At 42.9% G+C, this 20,784-nt stretch overlaps 1 protein-coding gene across 1 annotated transcript in view; it reads left to right on the forward strand.

Moving 5' to 3' along the window:
• Positions 1-20,784, forward strand: part of metrnla (meteorin like, glial cell differentiation regulator a) — a 32,355-nt gene that overhangs the window by 7,118 nt on the left and 4,453 nt on the right. Inside the window, exon 2 of the mRNA XM_090197627.1 lies at positions 2,603-3,015. Coding sequence (XP_090053753.1) covers positions 2,603-3,015 — 413 coding nt within the window. The remainder of the gene's footprint in view (positions 1-2,602; positions 3,016-20,784) is intronic.

The raw sequence follows: 20,784 nt of genomic DNA on the forward strand, positions 1-20,784 counted from the left end.
CCCTCTCTCCTCTCTCTTCATCCAGTTCTGTCTCTAGACTCCCCCTCCCCTCTCTCCTCTCTCTTCATCCAGTTCTGTCTCTAGACTCCCATACCCCTCTCTCCTCTCTCCTCTCTCTCCTCTCCCTTCATCCAGTTCTGTCTCTAGACTCCCCCTCTCCTCTCTCTCCTCTCCCTTCATCCAGTTCTGTCTCTAGACTCCCCCTCTCCCCTCTCTCCTCTCTCTTCATCCAGTTCTGTCTCTAGACTCCCATACCCCTCTCTCCTCTCTCTTCATCCAGTTCTGTCTCTAGACTCCCCCTCTCCCCTCTCTCCTCTCCCTTCATCCAGTTCTGTCTCTAGACTCCCCCTCTCCTCTCTCTCCTCTCCCTTCATCCAGTTCTGTCTCTAGACTCCCCCTCTCCTCTCTCTCCTCTCCCTTCATCCAGTTCTGTCTCTAGACTCCCCCTCTCCCCTCTCTCCTCTCTCTTCATCCAGTTCTGTCTCTAGACTCCCATACCCCTCTCTCCTCTCTCTTCATCCAGTTCTGTCTCTAGACTCCCCCTCCCCTCTCTCCTCTCCCTTCATCCAGTTCTGTCTCTAGACTCCCCCTCCCCTCTCTCCTCTCCCTTCATCCAGTTCTGTCTCTAGACTCCCCCTCTCCTCTCTCCGACCCTGAGGCAGCCTGCCAGGCAGTCAGTCGTGTGTTGCCAGAGCGCTGAGCCCAGAAGGAACAATGTGCCATAAGACGTGTGTGTTGGGGCTGAGGTCAGTTGAGCCATGTCGAGGCAGGGTGGCTCGTGACTGGTCATGCTGCCGGCCGTGTGCAGCGCACGGAGCCGCAGGAGTCTTAACGCTTTGTCTAAGTGTATTAAACCACCACCACCTGGCAACACACACACTTCATCTATTCCCTATATAGTGCACTACTTTAGACCAGAGCCCTATTCCCTACATAGTCCACTACTTTAGACCTGGGACTCTATTCCCTATATAGTGCACTACTTTAGACCAGAGCCCTATTCCCTATATAGTGCACTACTTTAGACCTGGGACTCTATTCCCTATATAGTCCACTACTTTAGACCAGAGCCCTATTCCCTATATAGTCCACTACTTTAGACCTGGGACTCTATTCCCTACATAGTGCACTACGTTAGACCAGAGCCCTATTCCCTACATAGTGCACTACGTTAGACCAGAGCCCTATTCCCTACATAGTGCACTACGTTAGACCAGAGCCCAATTCCCTACATAGTGCACTACTTTAGACCAGGCCTCTATTCCCTACATAGTGCACTACTTTAGACCAGGCCTCTATTCCCTACATAGTGCACTACGTTAGACCAGAGCCCTATTCCCTACATAGTGCACTACTTTAGACCAGGCCTCTATTCCCTACATAGTGCACTACGTTAGACCAGAGCCCCTATTCCCTACATAGTCCACTACTTTAGACCAGGCCTCTATTCCCTACATAGTGCACTACGTTAGACCAGAGCACTATTCCCTATATAGTGCACTACTTTAGACCAGGCCTCTATTCCCTACATAGTGCACTACGTTAGACCAGAGCCCTATTCCCTACATAGTGCACTACGTTAGACCAGAGCCCTATTCCCTACATAGTGCACTACGTTAGACCAGAGCCCTATTCCCTACATAGTGCACTACGTTAGACCAGAGCCCTATTCCCTACATAGTGCACTACGTTAGACCAGGCCTCTATTCCCTACATAGTGCACTACGTTAGACCAGGCCTCTATTCCCTACATAGTGCACTACGTTAGACCAGAGCCCTATTCCCTACATAGTGCACTACGTTAGACCAGAGCCCTATTCCCTACATAGTGCACTACGTTAGACCAGAGCCTTATATAGAGAATAGGTTTCCATTTGAAGCACAGAGCTGGTCTGTAGTCTACCTGTTGAGTTTGATCGGAGGCAGGACATGATCACGTGAAGAGCTGCTATTTCCCTGTGAAGCTGCTCAGGATTTCAGAAAAGGTTTTCACCAGAAGAAAGCTGACGTTTTCTGTTCTTTTGCCAAGTTCCAGGCCTATTTAATTTGTTTTGCTCGGCCCTCGGCTGGAGAACCACTGATTATCTCTGATCTATATTCATACAGACCCTGTCAGACTGTCGTACAGGCAGTCACAGACTGTCGTACAGGCAGTCACAGACTGTCGTACAGGCAGTCACAGACTGCTGTACAGGCAGTCACAGACTGTTGTACAGGCAGTCACAGACTGTCGTACAGGCAGTCACAGACTGTCGTACAGGCAGTCACAGACTGTCGTACAGGCAGTCACAGACTGTCGTACAGGCAGTCACAGACTGCTGTACAGGCAGTCACAGACTGTTGTACAGGCAGTCACAGACTGTCGTACAGGCAGTCACAGACTGTCGTACAGGCAGTCACAGACTGTCGTACAGGCAGTCACAGACAGTGGTTCATGGTTGGCATCTCTCACCCCCCCCCCCCCCCCCCCAAAAAAAACGTTTTACTTCAGACCAAATATATAATTCTTTCACACGTGTGTTAGGAGTGTGACCATGTCTCTGTGTATGATGTGTTGTGGACCTCCTCCCCTTCCACACTGACCTCCCCCCTTCCCTTCCAGTGGTCTGACCCATGAGGGCCACAGCCGTGATGTGGAGCAGGTCTACCTACGTTGTTCCCAGGGTTCCCTCCACTGGCTCTACCCTACAGGGGCCGTCATCGTCAACCTGCGGCCCAACACCCTGTCCCCGGCAGCCGCCCGTCTCTCCGTCTGCATCAAGCCCTCTAGGGACTCCCACGGGGCCAACATCTACCTGGACCGGGCCGGGAAGCTGCGCCTGCTGCTGAGGGAGCAGGACCAGGCCCAGGGGAAGGTGACCTGCTTCAGCATCCAGGAGGGGTCTCTGTTCATAGAGGCCATACCTCACAGAGACATCAGTAAGAGAATCACCTCGTTCCAGTATGAGCTGGTTACAGAGAGGACCGGGGCTGGAGCTGTAGCCTTGGCTGGGGTGGAGCCACAAGCACTGTCTGGTGAGATACACTCCTATTGTTGTTGTTGCTTTGGTCATTAAAGGGGAAGTTCAGTATGACTAAAGCACTGTCTGGTGAGATACACTCCTACTGTTGTTGTTGCTTTGGTCATTAAAGGGGAAGTTCAGTATGACTAAAGCACTGTCTGGTGAGATACACTCCTACTGTTGTTGTTGCTTTGGTCATTAAAGGGGAAGTTCAGTATGACTAAAGCACTGTCTGGTGAGATACACTCCTATTGTTGTTGTTGCTTTGGTCATTAAAGGGGAAGTTCAGTATGACTAAAGCACTGTCTGGTGAGATACACTCCTATTGTTGTTGTTGCTTTGGTCATTAAAGGGGAAGTTCAGTATGACTAAAGCACTGTCTGGTGAGATACACTCCTACTGTTGTTGTTGCTTTGGTCATTAAAGGGGAAGTTCAGTATGACTAAAGCACTGTCTGGTGAGATACACTCCTACTGTTGTTGTTGCTTTGGTCATTAAAGGGGAAGTTCAGTATGACTAAAGCACTGTCTGGTGAGATACACTCCTACTGTTGTTGTTGCTTTGGTCATTAAAGGGTAGTTCAGTATGACTAAAGCACTGTCTGGTGAGATACACTCCTACTGTTGTTGTTGCTTTGGTCATTAAAGGGGAAGTTCAGTATGACTAAAGCACTGTCTGGTGAGATACACTCCTACTGTTGTTGTTGCTTTGGTCATTAAAGGGGAAGTTCAGTATGACTAAAGCACTGTCTGGTGAGATACACTCCTATTGTTGTTGTTGCTTTGGTCATTAAAGGGGAAGTTCAGTATGACTAAAGCACTGTCTGGTGAGATACACTCCTACTGTTGTTGTTGCTTTGGTCATTAAAGGGGAAGTTCAGTATGACTAAAGCACTGTCTGGTGAGATACACTCCTACTGTTGTTGTTGCTTTGGTCATTAAAGGGGAAGTTCAGTATGACTAAAGCACTGTCTGGTGAGATACACTCCTATTGTTGTTGTTGCTTTGGTCATTAAAGGGGAAGTTCAGTATGACTAAAGCACTGTCTGGTGAGATACACTCCTATTGTTGTTGTTGCTTTGGTCATTAAAGGGGAAGTTCAGTATGACTAAAGCACTGTCTGGTGAGATACACTCCTACTGTTGTTGTTGCTTTGGTCATTAAAGGGGAAGTTCAGTATGACTAAAGCACTGTCTGGTGAGATACACTCCTACTGTTGTTGTTGCTTTGGTCATTAAAGGGGAAGTTCAGTATGACTAAAGCACTGTCTGGTGAGATACACTCCTACTGTTGTTGTTGCTTTGGTCATTAAAGGGTAGTTCAGTATGACTAAAGCACTGTCTGGTGAGATACACTCCTACTGTTGTTGTTGCTTTGGTCATTAAAGGGGAAGTTCAGTATGACTAAAGCACTGTCTGGTGAGATACACTCCTACTGTTGTTGTTGCTTTGGTCATTAAAGGGTAGTTCAGTATGACTAAAGCACTGTCTGGTGAGATACACTCCTACTGTTGTTGTTGCTTTGGTCATTAAAGGGGAAGTTCAGTATGACTAAAGCACTGTCTGGTGAGATACACTCCTACTGTTGTTGTTGCTTTGGTCATTAAAGGGGAAGTTCAGTATGACTAAAGCACTGTCTGGTGAGATACACTCCTATTGTTGTTGTTGCTTTGGTCATTAAAGGGGAAGTTCAGTATGGCTAAAGCACTGTCTGGTGAGATACACTCCTACTGTTGTTGTTGCTTTGGTCATTAAAGGGGAAGTTCAGTATGACTAAAGCACTGTCTGGTGAGATACACTCCTACTGTTGTTGTTGCTTTGGTCATTAAAGGGGAAGTTCAGTATGACTAAAGCACTGTCTGGTGAGATACACTCCTATTGTTGTTGTTGCTTTGGTCGTTAAAGGGGAAGTTCAGTATGGCTAAAGCACTGTCTGGTGAGATACACTCCTATTGTTGTTGTTGCTTTGGTCATTAAAGGGGAAGTTCAGTATGGCTAAAGCACTGTCTGGTGAGATACACTCCTATTGTTGTTGTTGCTTTGGTCATTAAAGGGGAAGTTCAGTATGACTAAAGCACTGTCTGGTGAGATACACTCCTATTGTTGTTGTTGCTTTGGTCATTAAAGGGGAAGTTCAGTATGACTAAAGCACTGTCTGGTGAGATACACTCCTATTGTTGTTGTTGCTTTGGTCATTAAAGGGGAAGTTCAGTATGGCTAAAGCACTGTCTGGTGAGATACACTCCTATTGTTGTTGTTGCTTTGGTCATTAAAGGGGAAGTTCAGTATGGCTAAAGCACTGTCTGGTGAGATACACTCCTATTGTTGTTGTTGCTTTGGTCATTAAAGGGGAAGTTCAGTATGGCTAAAGCACTGTCTGGTGAGATACACTCCTATTGTTGTTGTTGCTTTGGTCATTAAAGGAGAAGTTCAGTGTGGCTAAAGCACTGTCTGGTGAGATACACTCCTATTGTTGTTGTTGCTTTGGTCATTAAAGGGGAAGTTCAGTATGGCTAAAAGCAGAGACGGTACATTATGAAGATGAAACTGCTTCTCCAGTAGAAATTCCCGTTGACAATGTCATGGCGACGATGGCTATCGAAGCTCGTGCGTAGAAACACATCATCGGGGTGTAACGGTCATCTCACACTGAACTGGGCCTGTGCAGGCCGTCAAATTCTTGGTATTTTTGTTGGTATTTTATTAGGATCCCCATTAGCTGTTGCAAAAGCAGAAGCTACTCTACCTGGGGTCCAACACTAAACATGAAACATAATACAGAACATTAATAGACAAGAACAGAACTACTTCAATTCAAAAATAATTATAAAATGCACACAGCCGACACATCAATACCAATACACACACAAACTGTCTAGGCACTCCTTTGATATAAAGTTGTTTTTAACTAATGAAAACGTGTCAGTTCCACAACGTTGGAGTAAAATAACATGTTCAACTATTTAAGACATTGTCTCCAGGCTTGGTTGTGAAAATGAACTTCTCATTGACTTCTGGAACCCCAAACCTGGTCTGTTTGGTCTGTTTCACAAGCATGCCGGAAGTCTTGCGATGTTGCTCCTCTGGGTGTAGAAACTCTTTGGCTAAAGTTAACTGACATTTGTAGTGGCTGACGACAGACAACTGAACCATGGATGATAGTTTCTCCTGGTCCACAGACTACTTTCAGACTGAGGTAACAGCTAGCATTAAGGTCTAAAATCCTGAACTTCCCCTTTAATGCTAAAGTTGATGACAGTGGCAAAGTCGACAAATCCTAACAGACTCTCCTGGTTGGCCTAGACAGTGGATCACAGACTCTCCTGGTTGGCCTAGACAGTGGATCACAGACTCTCCTGGTTGGCCTAGACAGTGGATCACAGACTCTCCTGGTTGGTCTAGACAGTGGATCACAGACTCTCCTGGTTGGCCCAGACAGTGGATCACAGACTCTCCTGGTTGGCCCAGACAGTGGATCACAGACTCTCCTGGTTGGCCCAGAGACTACATTCAAGGAAAGGAACCATCTAACTAATGTTGTCATTTTGGTGACCTATCCCTTTAAAGTTTTTTAAAATCAATGACATTAGGCGTGCACCATATCCTGACTATCCAGACGCGGGTAGGTCAGAGAGAGTCAACTGGCCATTCAGCTGACAGTTTGTTAATTGACTGACTAGGAAGTGGTTTTGTTTGTCTTAGTGTCTGTAGTCAGGATGTAGTTCTGTACTGAATGCAGCCATCTGCTGGAGAAAACATCTCCGTTTGTCTTAGTGTCTGTAGTCACGATGTAGTTCTGTACTGAATGCAGCCATCTGCTGGAGAAAACATCTCCGTTTGTCTTAGTGTCTGTAGTCACGATGTAGTTCTGTACTGAATGCAGCCATCTGCTGGAGAAAACATCTCCGTTTGTCTTAGTGTCTGTAGTCAGGATGTAGTTCTGTACTGAATGCAGCCATCTGCTGGAGAAAACATCTCTGTTTGTCTTAGTGTCTGTAGTCACGACGTAGTTCTGTACTGAATGCAGCCATCTGCTGGAGAAAACATCTCTGTTTGTCTTAGTGTCTGTAGTCACGATGTAGTTCTGTACTGAATGCAGCCATCTGCTGGAGAAAACATCTAAATTTGTCTTAGTGTCTGTAGTCAGGATGTAGTTCTGTACTGAATGCAGCCATCTGCTGGAGAAAACATCTCCGTTTGTCTTAGTGTCTGTAGTCACGATGTAGTTCTGTACTGAATGCAGCCATCTGCTGGAGAAAACATCTCCGTTTGTCTTAGTGTCTGTAGTCACGATGTAGTTCTGTACTGAATGCAGCCATCTGCTGGAGAAAACATCTCCGTTTGTCTTAGTGTCTGTAGTCACGATATAGTTCTGTACTGAATGCAGCCATCTGCTGGAGAAAACATCTCCGTTTGTCTTAGTGTCTGTAGTCAGGATGTAGTTCTGTACTGAATGCAGCCATCTGCTGGAGAAAACATCTCCGTTTGTCTTAGTGTCTGTAGTCACGATGTAGTTCTGTACTGAATGCAGCCATCTGCTGGAGAAAACATCTCCGTTTGTCTTAGTGTCTGTAGTCACGATGTAGTTCTGTACTGAATGCAGCCATCTGCTGGAGAAAACATCTCAGTTTTGTAGATCTGTATTTACAAGATCAACTATTTTTGATATTCGATCTTGGGTTTATTTGTCTTTCCACTGAAGTCTGAGTCTCAGTGTTGTGTTTTGTAATATTACGTTACGCTGACAATTCTATGTTGACGTTTGGCAGTTCCCTTCCCACAAGTTAGTGTTACGAAGCCGGTGTATCGTGGGACTGTGAGTTGACTTGGGGGCAGGGTTTCATAGCGAACCACTGCCTTCCCTTACAGTACCCTGGTCTGTCTGTACAGAGGGCTACAGCCAAACGGAGAGGGCCTCTCTGTCAAAACAGAGGCGTGTTTTTTATCATGCTGTGTACCTGCCAACCCTGCATGACTCCTGGCTGGGAGGAGGTCCAGACCAGAGAGACTGGTCGTTTCTTCCACACTGAGGAGTCATATGACTTCTATCTACCTCACATCTGTTTCTACTGCTTTCTGGGCTCACATGTTCATATCCTGCATGGTCAGCTGGCACAATGGGCAGATAGAGACTGATAAACAGTCAGGACCTAATGTAGGGGATCTAACACAGTGGTCTAATGGTTGTAGATAGTGTAGTTGGCTCAGGTTGGTCTTAATGTCGGGGATCTAACATAGTGGTCTAATGGTTGTAGATAGTGTAGTTGGCTCAGGATGTTGTTAATGTAGAAGATCTAACACAGTGGTCTAATGGTTGTAGATAGTGTAGTTGGCTCAGGATGGTGTTAATGTAGAGGATCTAACACAGTGGTCTAATGGTTGTAGATAGTGTAGTTGGTCTTAATGTAGGGGATCTAACACAGTGGTCTAATGGTTGTAGATAGTGTAGTTGGTCTTAATGTAGGGGATCTAACACAGTGGTCTAATGGTTGTAGATAGTGTAGTTGGCTCAGGTTGGTCTTAATGTCGGGGATCTAACATAGTGGTCTAATGGTTGTAGATAGTGTAGTTGGTCTTAATGTAGAGGATCTAACACAGTGGTCTAATGGTTGTAGATAGTGTAGTTGGCTCAGGTTGGTCTTAATGTCGGGGATCTAACATAGTGGTCTAATGGTTGTAGATAGTGTAGTTGGTCTTAATGTAGGGGATCTAACACAGTGGTCTAATGGTTGTAGATAGTGTAGTTGGCTCAGGTTGGTCTTAATGTCGGGGATCTAACACAGTGGTCTAATGGTTGTAGATAGTGTAGTTGGTCTTAATGTAGGGGATCTAACACAGTGGTCTAATGGTTGTAGATAGTGTAGTTGGCTCAGGTTGGTCTTAATGTCGGGGATCTAACATAGTGGTCTAATGGTTGTAGATAGTGTAGTTGGCTCAGGTTGGTCTTAATGTAGAGGATCTAACACAGTGGTCTAATGGTTGTAGATAGTGTAGTTGGCTCAGGTTGGTCTTAATGTAGAGGATCTAACACAGTGGTCTAATGGTTGTAGATAGTGTAGTTGGCTCAGGTTGGTCTTAATGTCGGGGATCTAACATAGTGGTCTAATGGTTGTAGATAGTGTAGTTGGTCTTAATGTAGAGGATCTAACATAGTGGTCTAATGGTTGTAGATAATGTAGTTGGCTCAGGTTGGTCTTAATGTAGGGGATCTAACATAGTGGTCTACTGGTTGTAGATAATGTAGTTGGCTCAGGTTGGTCTTAATGTCGTGCTGCTGGGTCCAGGTTCTAATATAGTAGTCTAATGCTCAGGGTTGTTATGACCGGCTTGGTTTCTTGCGCTTTGTACTTCTGCGGTATGATCTTGTGGTGTAATGTGGCGACAGGTCCCTAGCCCAGGGGGAGAGGGAGGGAGGGAGGGGGGAGCGGAGTCTTGTCGTCGACTCGGCAGCAGGGTCTAGAGGGCTTGGTGATCTGATTGCACTTGTTTGGCTCTGTTTTCTCTCTCTCTCTCTCTGTCTTTTTCTCACTCTCTATCTCTCTCTTCTCTCTCTCTCTCTCTCTGTCTGTGTGCCTCTCTCTCTCTCCCTCTCTCTCGCTCTCTCTCTCCCTCTCTCTCGCTCTCTGTCTCTCTCTCTCCCTCTCTCTCTGTCTCTCTATCTCTGTCTCTCTCGCTCTCTCTCTGTCTGTGTGCCTCTCTCTCTCTCTCTGTCTCTCTCTCTCTCTCTCTCTCTCTCTCTCCCTCTCTCTCGCTCTCTGTCTCTCTCTCTCTGTCTCTCTCTGTCTGCCTCTCTCTATCTCTGTCTCTGTCTCTCTCTCTGTCTCTCTGTCTGTCTCTCTCTCTCTCTCTCTGTCTCTCTCTCTCTGTCTCTCTCTGTCCCTCTCTCTCTTCCTCTTCCTCTCCCTGTCTGTTTTTCTCCACTTCTTTCCAGTTGTCTCTGTCAGACCTGCTCTGCTGGGATTGAGTTGCTGTCTCCATCTCTCTGGAATGTTTCTCACACCAGATGTTGAGAGAAGGAACTTTATTCCTCACACTTTCTCCCCTTTCTCTGCGTCCTCTCTCTCTATATATATATTTCCTACATCTATATTTCTCCTTTTCACTGTCTCCTCTCTCTCTATATATCTTTCCTACATCTATATTTCTCCTTTTCTCTGTCTCCTCTCTCTCTATATATATCTTTCCTACATCTATATTTCTCCTTTTCTCTACCTCCTCTCTCTCTATATATCTTTCCTACATCTATATTTCTCCCTTTTCTCTGCCTCCTCTCTCTCTATATATCTTTTCTACATCTATATTTCTCCTTTTCTCTGTCTCCTCTCTCTCTATATATCTTTCCTACATCTATATTTCTCCTTTTCTCTGTCTCCTCTCTCTCTATATATCTTTCCTACATCTATATTTCTCCTTTTCTCTGTCTCCTCTCTCTCTATATATCTTTCCTACATCTATATTTCTCCCTTTTCTCTGTCTCCTCTCTCTCTATATATCTTTCCTACATCTATATTTCTCCTTTTCTCTGTCTCCTCTCTCTATATATATCTTTTCTACATCTATATTTCTCCTTTTCTCTGTCTCCTCTCTCTCTATATATCTTTCCTACATCTATATTTCTCCTTTTCTCTGTCTCCTCTCTCTCTATATATCTTTCCTACATCTATATTTCTCCCTTTTCTCTGTCTCCTCTCTCTCTATATATCTTTCCTACATCTATATTTCTCCTTTTCTCTGTCTCCTCTCTCTCTATATATCTTTCCTACATCTATATTTCTCCTTTTCTCTGTCTCCTCTCTCTCTATATATCTTTCCTACATCTATATTTCTCATTTTCTCTGTCTCCTCTCTCTATATATCTTTCCTACATCTATATTTCTCCTTTTCTCTGTCTCCTCTCTCTCTATATATCTTTCCTACATCTATATTTCTCCTTTTCTCTGTCTCCTCTCTCTCTATATATCTTTCCTACATCTATATTTATCCTTTTCTCTGTCTCCTCTCTCTATATATATCTTTCCTACATCTATATTTCTCACACTGTCTCCTCTCTCTCTATATATCTTTCCTACATCTATAGTTCTCCTTCTCTCTACCTCCTCTCTCTCTATATATCTTTCCTACATCTATATGTCTCCTTTTCTCTACCTCCTCTCTCTCTATATATCTTTCCTACATCTATATGTCTCCTTTTCTCTGTCTCCTCTCTCTCTATATATCTTTCCTACATCTATATTTCTCCTTTTCTCTGTCTCCTCTCTCTCTATATATCTTTCCTAGATCTATATTTCTCCTTTTCTCTGTCTCCTCTCTCTCTATATATCTTTCCTACATCTATATTTCTCCTTTTCACTGTCTCCTCTCTCTCTATATATCTTTCCTACATCTATAGTTCTCCTTTTCTCTACCTCCTCTCTCTCTATATATCTTTTCTACATCTATAATTCTCCTTTTCTCTGACTCCTCTCTCTATATATCTTTCCTACATCTATATGTCTCCTTTTCTCTGTCTCCTCTCTCTCTCTATATATCTTTCCTACATCTATATTTCTCCCTTTTCTCTGTCTCCTCTCTCTATATATCTTTCCTACATCTATATTTCTCCCTTTTCTCTGCCTCCTCTCTCTCTCTATATATCTTTCCTACATCTATATTTCTCCTTTTCTCTGTCTCCTCTCTCTCTCTATATATCTTTCCTACATCTATATTTCTCCCTTTTCTCTGTCTCCTCTCTCTATATATCTTTCCTACATCTATATTTCTCCCTTTTCTCTGTCTCCTCTCTCTCTATATATCTTTCCTACATCTATATTTCTCCTTTTCTCTGTCTCCTCTCTCTCTATATATATCTTTCCTACATCTATATTTCTCCCTTTTCTCTGTCTCCTCTCTCTATATATCTTTCCTACATCTATATTTCTCCCTTTTCTCTGTCTCCTCTCTCTCTATATATCTTTCCTACATCTATATTTCTCCCACTGTCTCCTCTCTCTCTATATATCTTTCCTACATCTATATTTCTCCCTTTTCTCTCCCTCCTCTCTCTCTATATATCTTTCCTACATCTATATTTCTCCCTTTTCTCTGCCTCCTCTCTCTCTATATATCTTTCCTACATCTATATTTCTCCCTTTTCTCTCCCTCCTCTCTCTATATATATCTTTCCTACATCTATATTTCTCCTTTTCTCTGTCTCCTCTCTCTCTATTTATCTTTCCTACATCTATATTTCTCCTTTTCTCTGCCTCCTCTCTCTCTATATATATCTTTCCTACATCTATATTTCTCCCACTGTCTCCTCTCTCTATATATATCTTTCCTACATCTATATTTCTCCCTTTTCTCTCCCTCCTCTCTCTCTATATATCTTTCCTACATCTATATTTCTCCCTTTTCTCTGCCTCCTCTCTCTCTATATATCTTTCCTACATCTATATTTCTCCTTTTCTCTGTCTCCTCTCTCTCTATATATCTTTTCTACATCTATATGTCTCCTTCTCTCTGTCTCCTCTCTCTCTATATATCTTTCCTACATCTATATTTCTCCTTTTCTCTGCCTCCTCTCTCTCTCTATATATCTTTCCTACATCTATATTTCTCCTTTTCTCTGTCTCCTCTCTCTCTATATATCTTTCCTACATCTATATTTCTCCTTTTCTCTACCTCCTCTCTCTCTATATATCTTTCCTACATCTATATTCTCCCTCCTCTCTCTCTCTATATATCTTTCCTACATCTATATTTCTCTCTTTTCTCTGCCTCCTCTCTCTCTATATATCTTTTCTACATCTATATTTCTCCCTTTTCTCTGTCTCCTCTCTCTCTCTATATATCTTTCCTACATCTATATTTCTCTCTTTTCTCTGCCTCCTCTCTCTCTATATATCTTTTCTACATCTATATTTCTCCTTCTCTCTGCCTCCTCTCTCTCTCTATATATCTTTCCTACATCTATATTTCTCCTTTTCTCTGTCTCCTCTCTCTCTATATATCTTTCCTACATCTATATTTATCCTTTTCTCTGTCTCCTCTCTCTCTATATATCTTTCCTACATCTATATTTATCCTTTTCACTGTCTCCTCTCTCTCTATATATCTTTCCTACATCTACATTTCTCCCTTTTCTCTGTCTCCTCTCTCTATATATCTTTCCTACATCTATATTTCTCCCACTGTCTCCTCTCTCTATATATCTTTCCTACATCTATATTTCTCCTTTTCTCTACCTCCTCTCTCTCTATATATATCTTTCCTACATCTATATTTCTCCCTTTTCTCTACCTCCTCTCTCTATATATCTTTTCTACATCTATATTTCTCTCTTTTCTCTACCTCCTCTCTCTCTATATATATCTTTCCTACATCTATATTTCTCCCTTTTCTCTACCTCCTCTCTCTATATATCTTTTCTACATCTATATTTCTCCTTTTCTCTGTCTCCTCTCTCTCTATATATCTTTTCTACATCTATATTTCTCCCTTTTCTCTGTCTCCTCTCTCTATATATCTTTCCTACATCTATATTTCTCCCTTTTCTCTGTCTCCTCTCTCTCTATATATCTTTCCTACATCTATATTTCTCCCACTGTCTCCTCTCTCTCTATATATCTTTCCTACATCTATATTTCTCCCTTTTCTCTCCCTCCTCTCTCTCTATATATCTTTCCTACATCTATATTTCTCCCTTTTCTCTGCCTCCTCTCTCTCTATATATCTTTCCTACATCTATATTTCTCCCTTTTCTCTCCCTCCTCTCTCTATATATATCTTTCCTACATCTATATTTCTCCTTTTCTCTGTCTCCTCTCTCTCTATTTATCTTTCCTACATCTATATTTCTCCTTTTCTCTGCCTCCTCTCTCTCTATATATATCTTTCCTACATCTATATTTCTCCCACTGTCTCCTCTCTCTATATATATCTTTCCTACATCTATATTTCTCCCTTTTCTCTCCCTCCTCTCTCTCTATATATCTTTCCTACATCTATATTTCTCCCTTTTCTCTGCCTCCTCTCTCTCTATATATCTTTCCTACATCTATATTTCTCCTTTTCTCTGTCTCCTCTCTCTCTATATATCTTTTCTACATCTATATGTCTCCTTCTCTCTGTCTCCTCTCTCTCTATATATCTTTCCTACATCTATATTTCTCCTTTTCTCTGCCTCCTCTCTCTCTCTATATATCTTTCCTACATCTATATTTCTCCTTTTCTCTGTCTCCTCTCTCTCTATATATCTTTCCTACATCTATATTTCTCCTTTTCTCTACCTCCTCTCTCTCTATATATCTTTCCTACATCTATATTCTCCCTCCTCTCTCTCTCTATATATCTTTCCTACATCTATATTTCTCTCTTTTCTCTGCCTCCTCTCTCTCTATATATCTTTTCTACATCTATATTTCTCCCTTTTCTCTGTCTCCTCTCTCTCTCTATATATCTTTCCTACATCTATATTTCTCTCTTTTCTCTGCCTCCTCTCTCTCTATATATCTTTTCTACATCTATATTTCTCCTTCTCTCTGCCTCCTCTCTCTCTCTATATATCTTTCCTACATCTATATTTCTCCTTTTCTCTGTCTCCTCTCTCTCTATATATCTTTCCTACATCTATATTTATCCTTTTCTCTGTCTCCTCTCTCTCTATATATCTTTCCTACATCTATATTTATCCTTTTCACTGTCTCCTCTCTCTCTATATATCTTTCCTACATCTACATTTCTCCCTTTTCTCTGTCTCCTCTCTCTATATATCTTTCCTACATCTATATTTCTCCCACTGTCTCCTCTCTCTATATATCTTTCCTACATCTATATTTCTCCTTTTCTCTACCTCCTCTCTCTCTATATATATCTTTCCTACATCTATATTTCTCCCTTTTCTCTACCTCCTCTCTCTATATATCTTTTCTACATCTATATTTCTCTCTTTTCTCTACCTCCTCTCTCTCTATATATATCTTTCCTACATCTATATTTCTCCCTTTTCTCTACCTCCTCTCTCTATATATCTTTTCTACATCTATATTTCTCCTTTTCTCTGTCTCCTCTCTCTCTATATATCTTTTCTACATCTATATTTCTCCTTTTCTCTGTCTCCTCTCTCTCTATATATCTTTTCTACATCTATATTTCTCCTTTTCTCTGTCTCCTCTCTCTCTATATATCTTTCCTACATCTATATTTCTCCTTTTCTCTGTCTCCTCTCTCTCTATATATCTTTCCTACATCTATATTTCTCCTTTTCTCTGTCTCCTCTCTCTATATATCTTTTCTACATCTATATTTCTCCTTTTCTCTGTCTCCTCTCTCTCTATATATCTTTCCTACATCTATATTTCTCCTTTTCTCTGTCTCCTCTCTCTCTATATATCTTTCCTATATCTATATTTCTCCTTTTCTCTGTCTCCTCTCTCTATATATCTTTCATACATCTATATTTCTCCCTTTTCTCTGTCTCCTCTCTCTCTATATATCTTTTCTACATCTATATTTCTCCTTTTCTCTGTCTCCTCTCTCTATATATATCTTTCCTACATCTATATTTATGCTTTTCTCTGTCTCCTCTCTCTATATATATCTTTCCTACATCTATATTTCTCACACTGTCTCCTCTCTCTCTATATATCTTTCCTACATCAATAGTTCTCCTTCTCTCTACCTCCTCTCTCTCTATATATCTTTCCTACATCTATATTTCTCTCTTTTCTCTGCCTCCTCTCTCTCTATATATCTTTTCTACATCTATATTTCTCCCTTTTCTCTGTCTCCTCTCTCTCTCTATATATCTTTCCTACATCTATATTTCTCCTTTTCTCTCCCTCCTCTCTCTCTATATATATCTTTCCTACATCTATATTTCTCCTTCTCTCTGCCTCCTCTCTCTCTCTATATATCTTTCCTACATCTATATTTCTCCTTTTCTCTGTCTCCTCTCTCTCTATATATCTTTCCTACATCTATATTTATCCTTTTCTCTGTCTCCTCTCTCTCTATATATCTTTCCTACATCTATATTTATCCTTTTCACTGTCTCCTCTCTCTCTATATATCTTTCCTACATCTACATTTCTCCCTTTTCTCTGTCTCCTCTCTCTATATATCTTTCCTACATCTATATTTCTCCCACTGTCTCCTCTCTCTATATATCTTTCCTACATCTATATTTCTCCTTTTCTCTACCTCCTCTCTCTCTATATATATCTTTCCTACATCTATATTTCTCCCTTTTCTCTACCTCCTCTCTCTATATATCTTTTCTACATCTATATTTCTCTCTTTTCTCTACCTCCTCTCTCTCTATATATATCTTTCCTACATCTATATTTCTCCCTTTTCTCTACCTCCTCTCTCTATATATCTTTTCTACATCTATATTTCTCCTTTTCTCTGTCTCCTCTCTCTCTATATATCTTTTCTACATCTATATTTCTCCTTTTCTCTGTCTCCTCTCTCTCTATATATCTTTTCTACATCTATATTTCTCCTTTTCTCTGTCTCCTCTCTCTCTATATATCTTTCCTACATCTATATTTCTCCTTTTCTCTGTCTCCTCTCTCTCTATATATCTTTCCTACATCTATATTTCTCCTTTTCTCTGTCTCCTCTCTCTATATATCTTTTCTACATCTATATTTCTCCTTTTCTCTGTCTCCTCTCTCTCTATATATCTTTCCTACATCTATATTTCTCCTTTTCTCTGTCTCCTCTCTCTCTATATATCTTTCCTACATCTATATTTCTCCTTTTCTCTGTCTCCTCTCTCTATATATCTTTCATACATCTATATTTCTCCCTTTTCTCTGTCTCCTCTCTCTCTATATATCTTTTCTACATCTATATTTCTCCTTTTCTCTGTCTCCTCTCTCTATATATATCTTTCCTACATCTATATTTATGCTTTTCTCTGTCTCCTCTCTCTATATATATCTTTCCTACATCTATATTTCTCACACTGTCTCCTCTCTCTCTATATATCTTTCCTACATCAATAGTTCTCCTTCTCTCTACCTCCTCTCTCTCTATATATCTTTCCTACATCTATATTTCTCCTTTTCTCTGTCTCCTCTCTCTCAATATATCTTTCCTACATCTATATTTCTCCTTTTCTCTGTCTCCTCTCTCTCTATATATCTTTCCTACATCTATATTTCTCCTTTTCTCTGTCTCCTCTCTCTCTATAAATCTTTCCTACATCTATATTTCTCCCTTTTCTCTCCCTCCCCTCTCTCTATATATCTTTCCTACATCTATATTTCTCCTTTTCTCTGTCTCCTCTCTCTCTATAAATCTTTCCTACATCTATATTTATCCCTTTTCTCTCCCTCCCCTCTCTCTATATATATTTCCTACATCTATATTTCTCCTTTTCTCTGTCTCCTCTCTCTCTATATATCTTTCCTACATCTATATTTCTCATTTTCCCTGTCTCCTCTCTCTATATATCTTTCCTACATCTATATGTCTCCTTTTCTCTACCTCCTCTCTCTCTATATATCTTTCCTACATCTATATGTCTCCTTTTCACTGCCTCCTCTCTCTCTATATATCTTTCCTACATCTATATTTCTCCTTTTCTCTGTCTCCTCTTTTTATATATATTTCCTACATCTATATTTCTCCTTTTCTCTGTCTCCTCTCTCTCTATATATCTTTCCTACATCTATATTTCTCATTTTCTCTGTCTCCTCTCTCTATATATCTTTCCTACATCTATATTTCTCCTTTTCTCTCCCTCCCCTCTCTCTATATATCTTTCCTACATCTATATTTCTCCTTCTCTCTGTCTCCTCTCTCTATATATATCTTTCCTACATCTATATTTCTCCTTTTCTCTGTCTCCTCTCTCTCTATATATCTTTCCTACATCTATATTTCTCCTTTTCTCTGCCTCCTCTCTCTCTATATATCTTTCCTACATCTATATTTCTCCTTTTCTCTGTCTCCTCTCTCTCTATATATCTTTCCTACATCTATATTTCTCCCTTTTCTCTTCCTCCCCTCTCTCTATATATCTTTCCTACATCTATATTTCTCCTTCTCTCTGTCTCCTCTCTCTCTATATATCTTTCCTACATCTATATTTGTCCCACTGTCTCCTCTTGTCTTTCATTCCTCTTCCCTTCATCTATGCGTCCTGTCTCCCCTCTCTTCCACGTTCTTCTGTAGTGGTTGTGATCAGAGAAGGGTGGTATTGCTGAGCTGCCCTCCATTAGAGGAGAATGCATCTGGGACCAGATGGTGTAGCTGGGGACACCATCTCCCCCTCTCCTTCCCTCCAGCGCTCTTCCCATCCCTCCATCCCCTCTCTGTGAAGTGGCTGTGATGGGATCAGTACAGCGTGTGTTTGGCTGGGTAGAGAAAGCTGACTCCCACTCAGATCATGCCATGCCATTCCTGTGGCAACGTTTCATGTCTGACATCTGAGCCCCGACCAGAGAGAGAGAGAAGGAGACCAGAGAGAGAGAGAAGGAGACCAGAGAGCAGGAGATCAGAGAGAGAGAGAAGGAGACCAGAGAGAGAGAAGGAGACCAGAGAGAGAGAGAGGAGGAGACCAGAGAGAGAGAGAGGAGACCAGAGAGAGAGAGGAGACCAGAGAGAGAGAGGAGGAGACCAGAGAGAGAGAGAGGAGACCAGAGAGCGAGAGAAGGATACCAGAGAGAGAGAGGAGACCAGAGAGAGAGAGAAGGAGACCAGAGAGCAAGAGAAGGATACCAGAGAGAGAGAGGAGACCAGAGAGAGAGAGAGGAGACCAGAGAGAGGAGGAGACCAGAGAGAGAGAGGAGACCAGAGAGAGAGAGAGGAGACCAGAAAGAGAGAGAAGGAGACCAGAGAGAGAGAGAAGGATACCAGAGAGAGAGAGGAGACCAGCGAGAAAGGAGGAGACCAGAGAGAGAGAGAGAAGGAGACCAGAAAGAGAGAGAGAAGGAGACCAGAAAGAGAGAGAGAAGGATACCAGAGAGTGAGAGAAGGATACCAGAGAGAGAGAGGAGGAGACCAGAGAGAGAGAGAGGAGGAGACCAGAGAGAGAGAGAGGAGGAGACCAGAGAGAGAGAGGGAAGGAGACCAGAAAGAGAGAGAGGAGACCAGAGAGAGAGAGTGAGACCAGAGAGAGAGAGAGAAGGAGACCAGAGAGAGAGAGGGAGCGGAGACCTGAGAGAGAGAGAAGGAGACCAGAGAGCGAGAGAAGGATACCAGAGAGAGAGAGGAGACCAGAGAGAGAGAGAAGGAGACCAGAGAGCAAGAGAAGGATACCAGAGAGAGAGAGGAGACCAGAGAGAGAGAGAGGAGACCAGAGAGAGGAGGAGACCAGAGAGAGAGAGGAGACCAGAGAGAGAGAGAGGAGACCAGAAAGAGAGAGAAGGAGACCAGAGAGAGAGAGAAGGATACCAGAGAGAGCGAGAAGGAGACCAGCGAGAAAGGAGGAGACCAGAGAGAGAGAGAGAAGGAGACCAGAAAGAGAGAGAGAAGGAGACCAGAGAGAGAGAGAAGGAGACCAGAGAGAGAGAGAAGGAGACCAGAGAGAGAGAGAGAAGGAGACCAGAAAGATAGAGAGGAGACCAGAGAGAGAGAGAGAAGGAGACCAGAGAGAGAGAGAAGGAGACCAGAGAGAGAGAGAATGACACCAGAGAGAAAGAGAGAGAGAGAGAGAGAGAGAGAGAACCTAGCTGCAACAACTGGAGCTGCCTTGCAAATGGCACCCTATCCCCTAAGTGCCTAGTCAAAATTTGTGCAGTATAAAGGGAATAGGGAGGCATTTGGGACACATCCCAGGGTCAGGGTTTGGAGCCTGTGGTGCACCGTATCCCAGAGGTCCTCTGGTGCTATGGTGGCAGCCTCAGTCCTCTCATTAAAGGCCCTGCTCCCTACTCGTTGCTCTGGGAACGAGGGGGGTGAGGTCGGTCATTCCTTCGGTCGGCTACTCTGATGTCACCCTCCTCTCCAGCTGTTCCTAAGCCCCTGAGCCTGTGGCTGGGTAACCTCTGACCCCTCCTCAACGCCTCTTCAACCCCCCACCCTCACCCTCCCCTCACCCCCTCCTCAGTGACCTCAACCTGGACTTCAGACAAACCTGTCTAAAAAAATGATCTCCCTGTCTGGAAACATGCCTACGGGTCATGGTCTCGTCTGTAAGTGGTTTGTGAACAGGTCAGAGGTGGCAGGGCAGGGCAGGGCTGTAGAGATGGGGCTCTCGTCTCAGAAACACCCAGGTCTACTTCATATAGGGCTTGTCTTGTCTTTAAAGACTGCTAATCATTCGTTTATATCCAGTATGTAAATGGGTGTATAAAGAGTTACCATGGTTATATCTGAATGTAACAGATACATCTGGTCGTGTGAATCCTTGAATTATAATGTGTTCTTGACGTTATTTACCTGGACTGTTTGAATAGAGAGTTGTTCTCGGCCCTGTGAGAGAGACGAAGTGTTCAGTCCACCTGGGCTAACAGACAGAATACACAGTCAGCCAGCCAGCCAGTCAGCCAGCCAGTCAGCCGGCCGGCCAGTCAGCCAGCCAGTCAGCCAGCCAGCCGGCCGGCCAGTCAGCCAGCCAGCCAGCCAGCCAGTCAGCCAGTTAGCCAGTCAGCCAGCCAGTCAGCCAGTCAGCCAGCCAGTCAGCCAGCCAGCCATCCAGTCAGCCAGCCAGTCAGCCGGCCGGCCAGTCAGCCAGCCAGTCAGCCGGCCGGCCAGTCAGCCAGCCAGTCAGCCGGCCGGCCAGTCAGCCAGCCAGCCAGTTAGCCAGTCAGCCAGCCAGTCAGCCTGCCAGTCAGCCAGCCAGCCAGCCAG

This window comes from Oncorhynchus mykiss, chromosome 13, assembly GCF_057628025.1.
Source record: "Oncorhynchus mykiss isolate SJ-2025 chromosome 13, ASM5762802v1, whole genome shotgun sequence".
Classification (NCBI taxonomy): Eukaryota; Metazoa; Chordata; class Actinopteri; order Salmoniformes; family Salmonidae; genus Oncorhynchus; species Oncorhynchus mykiss.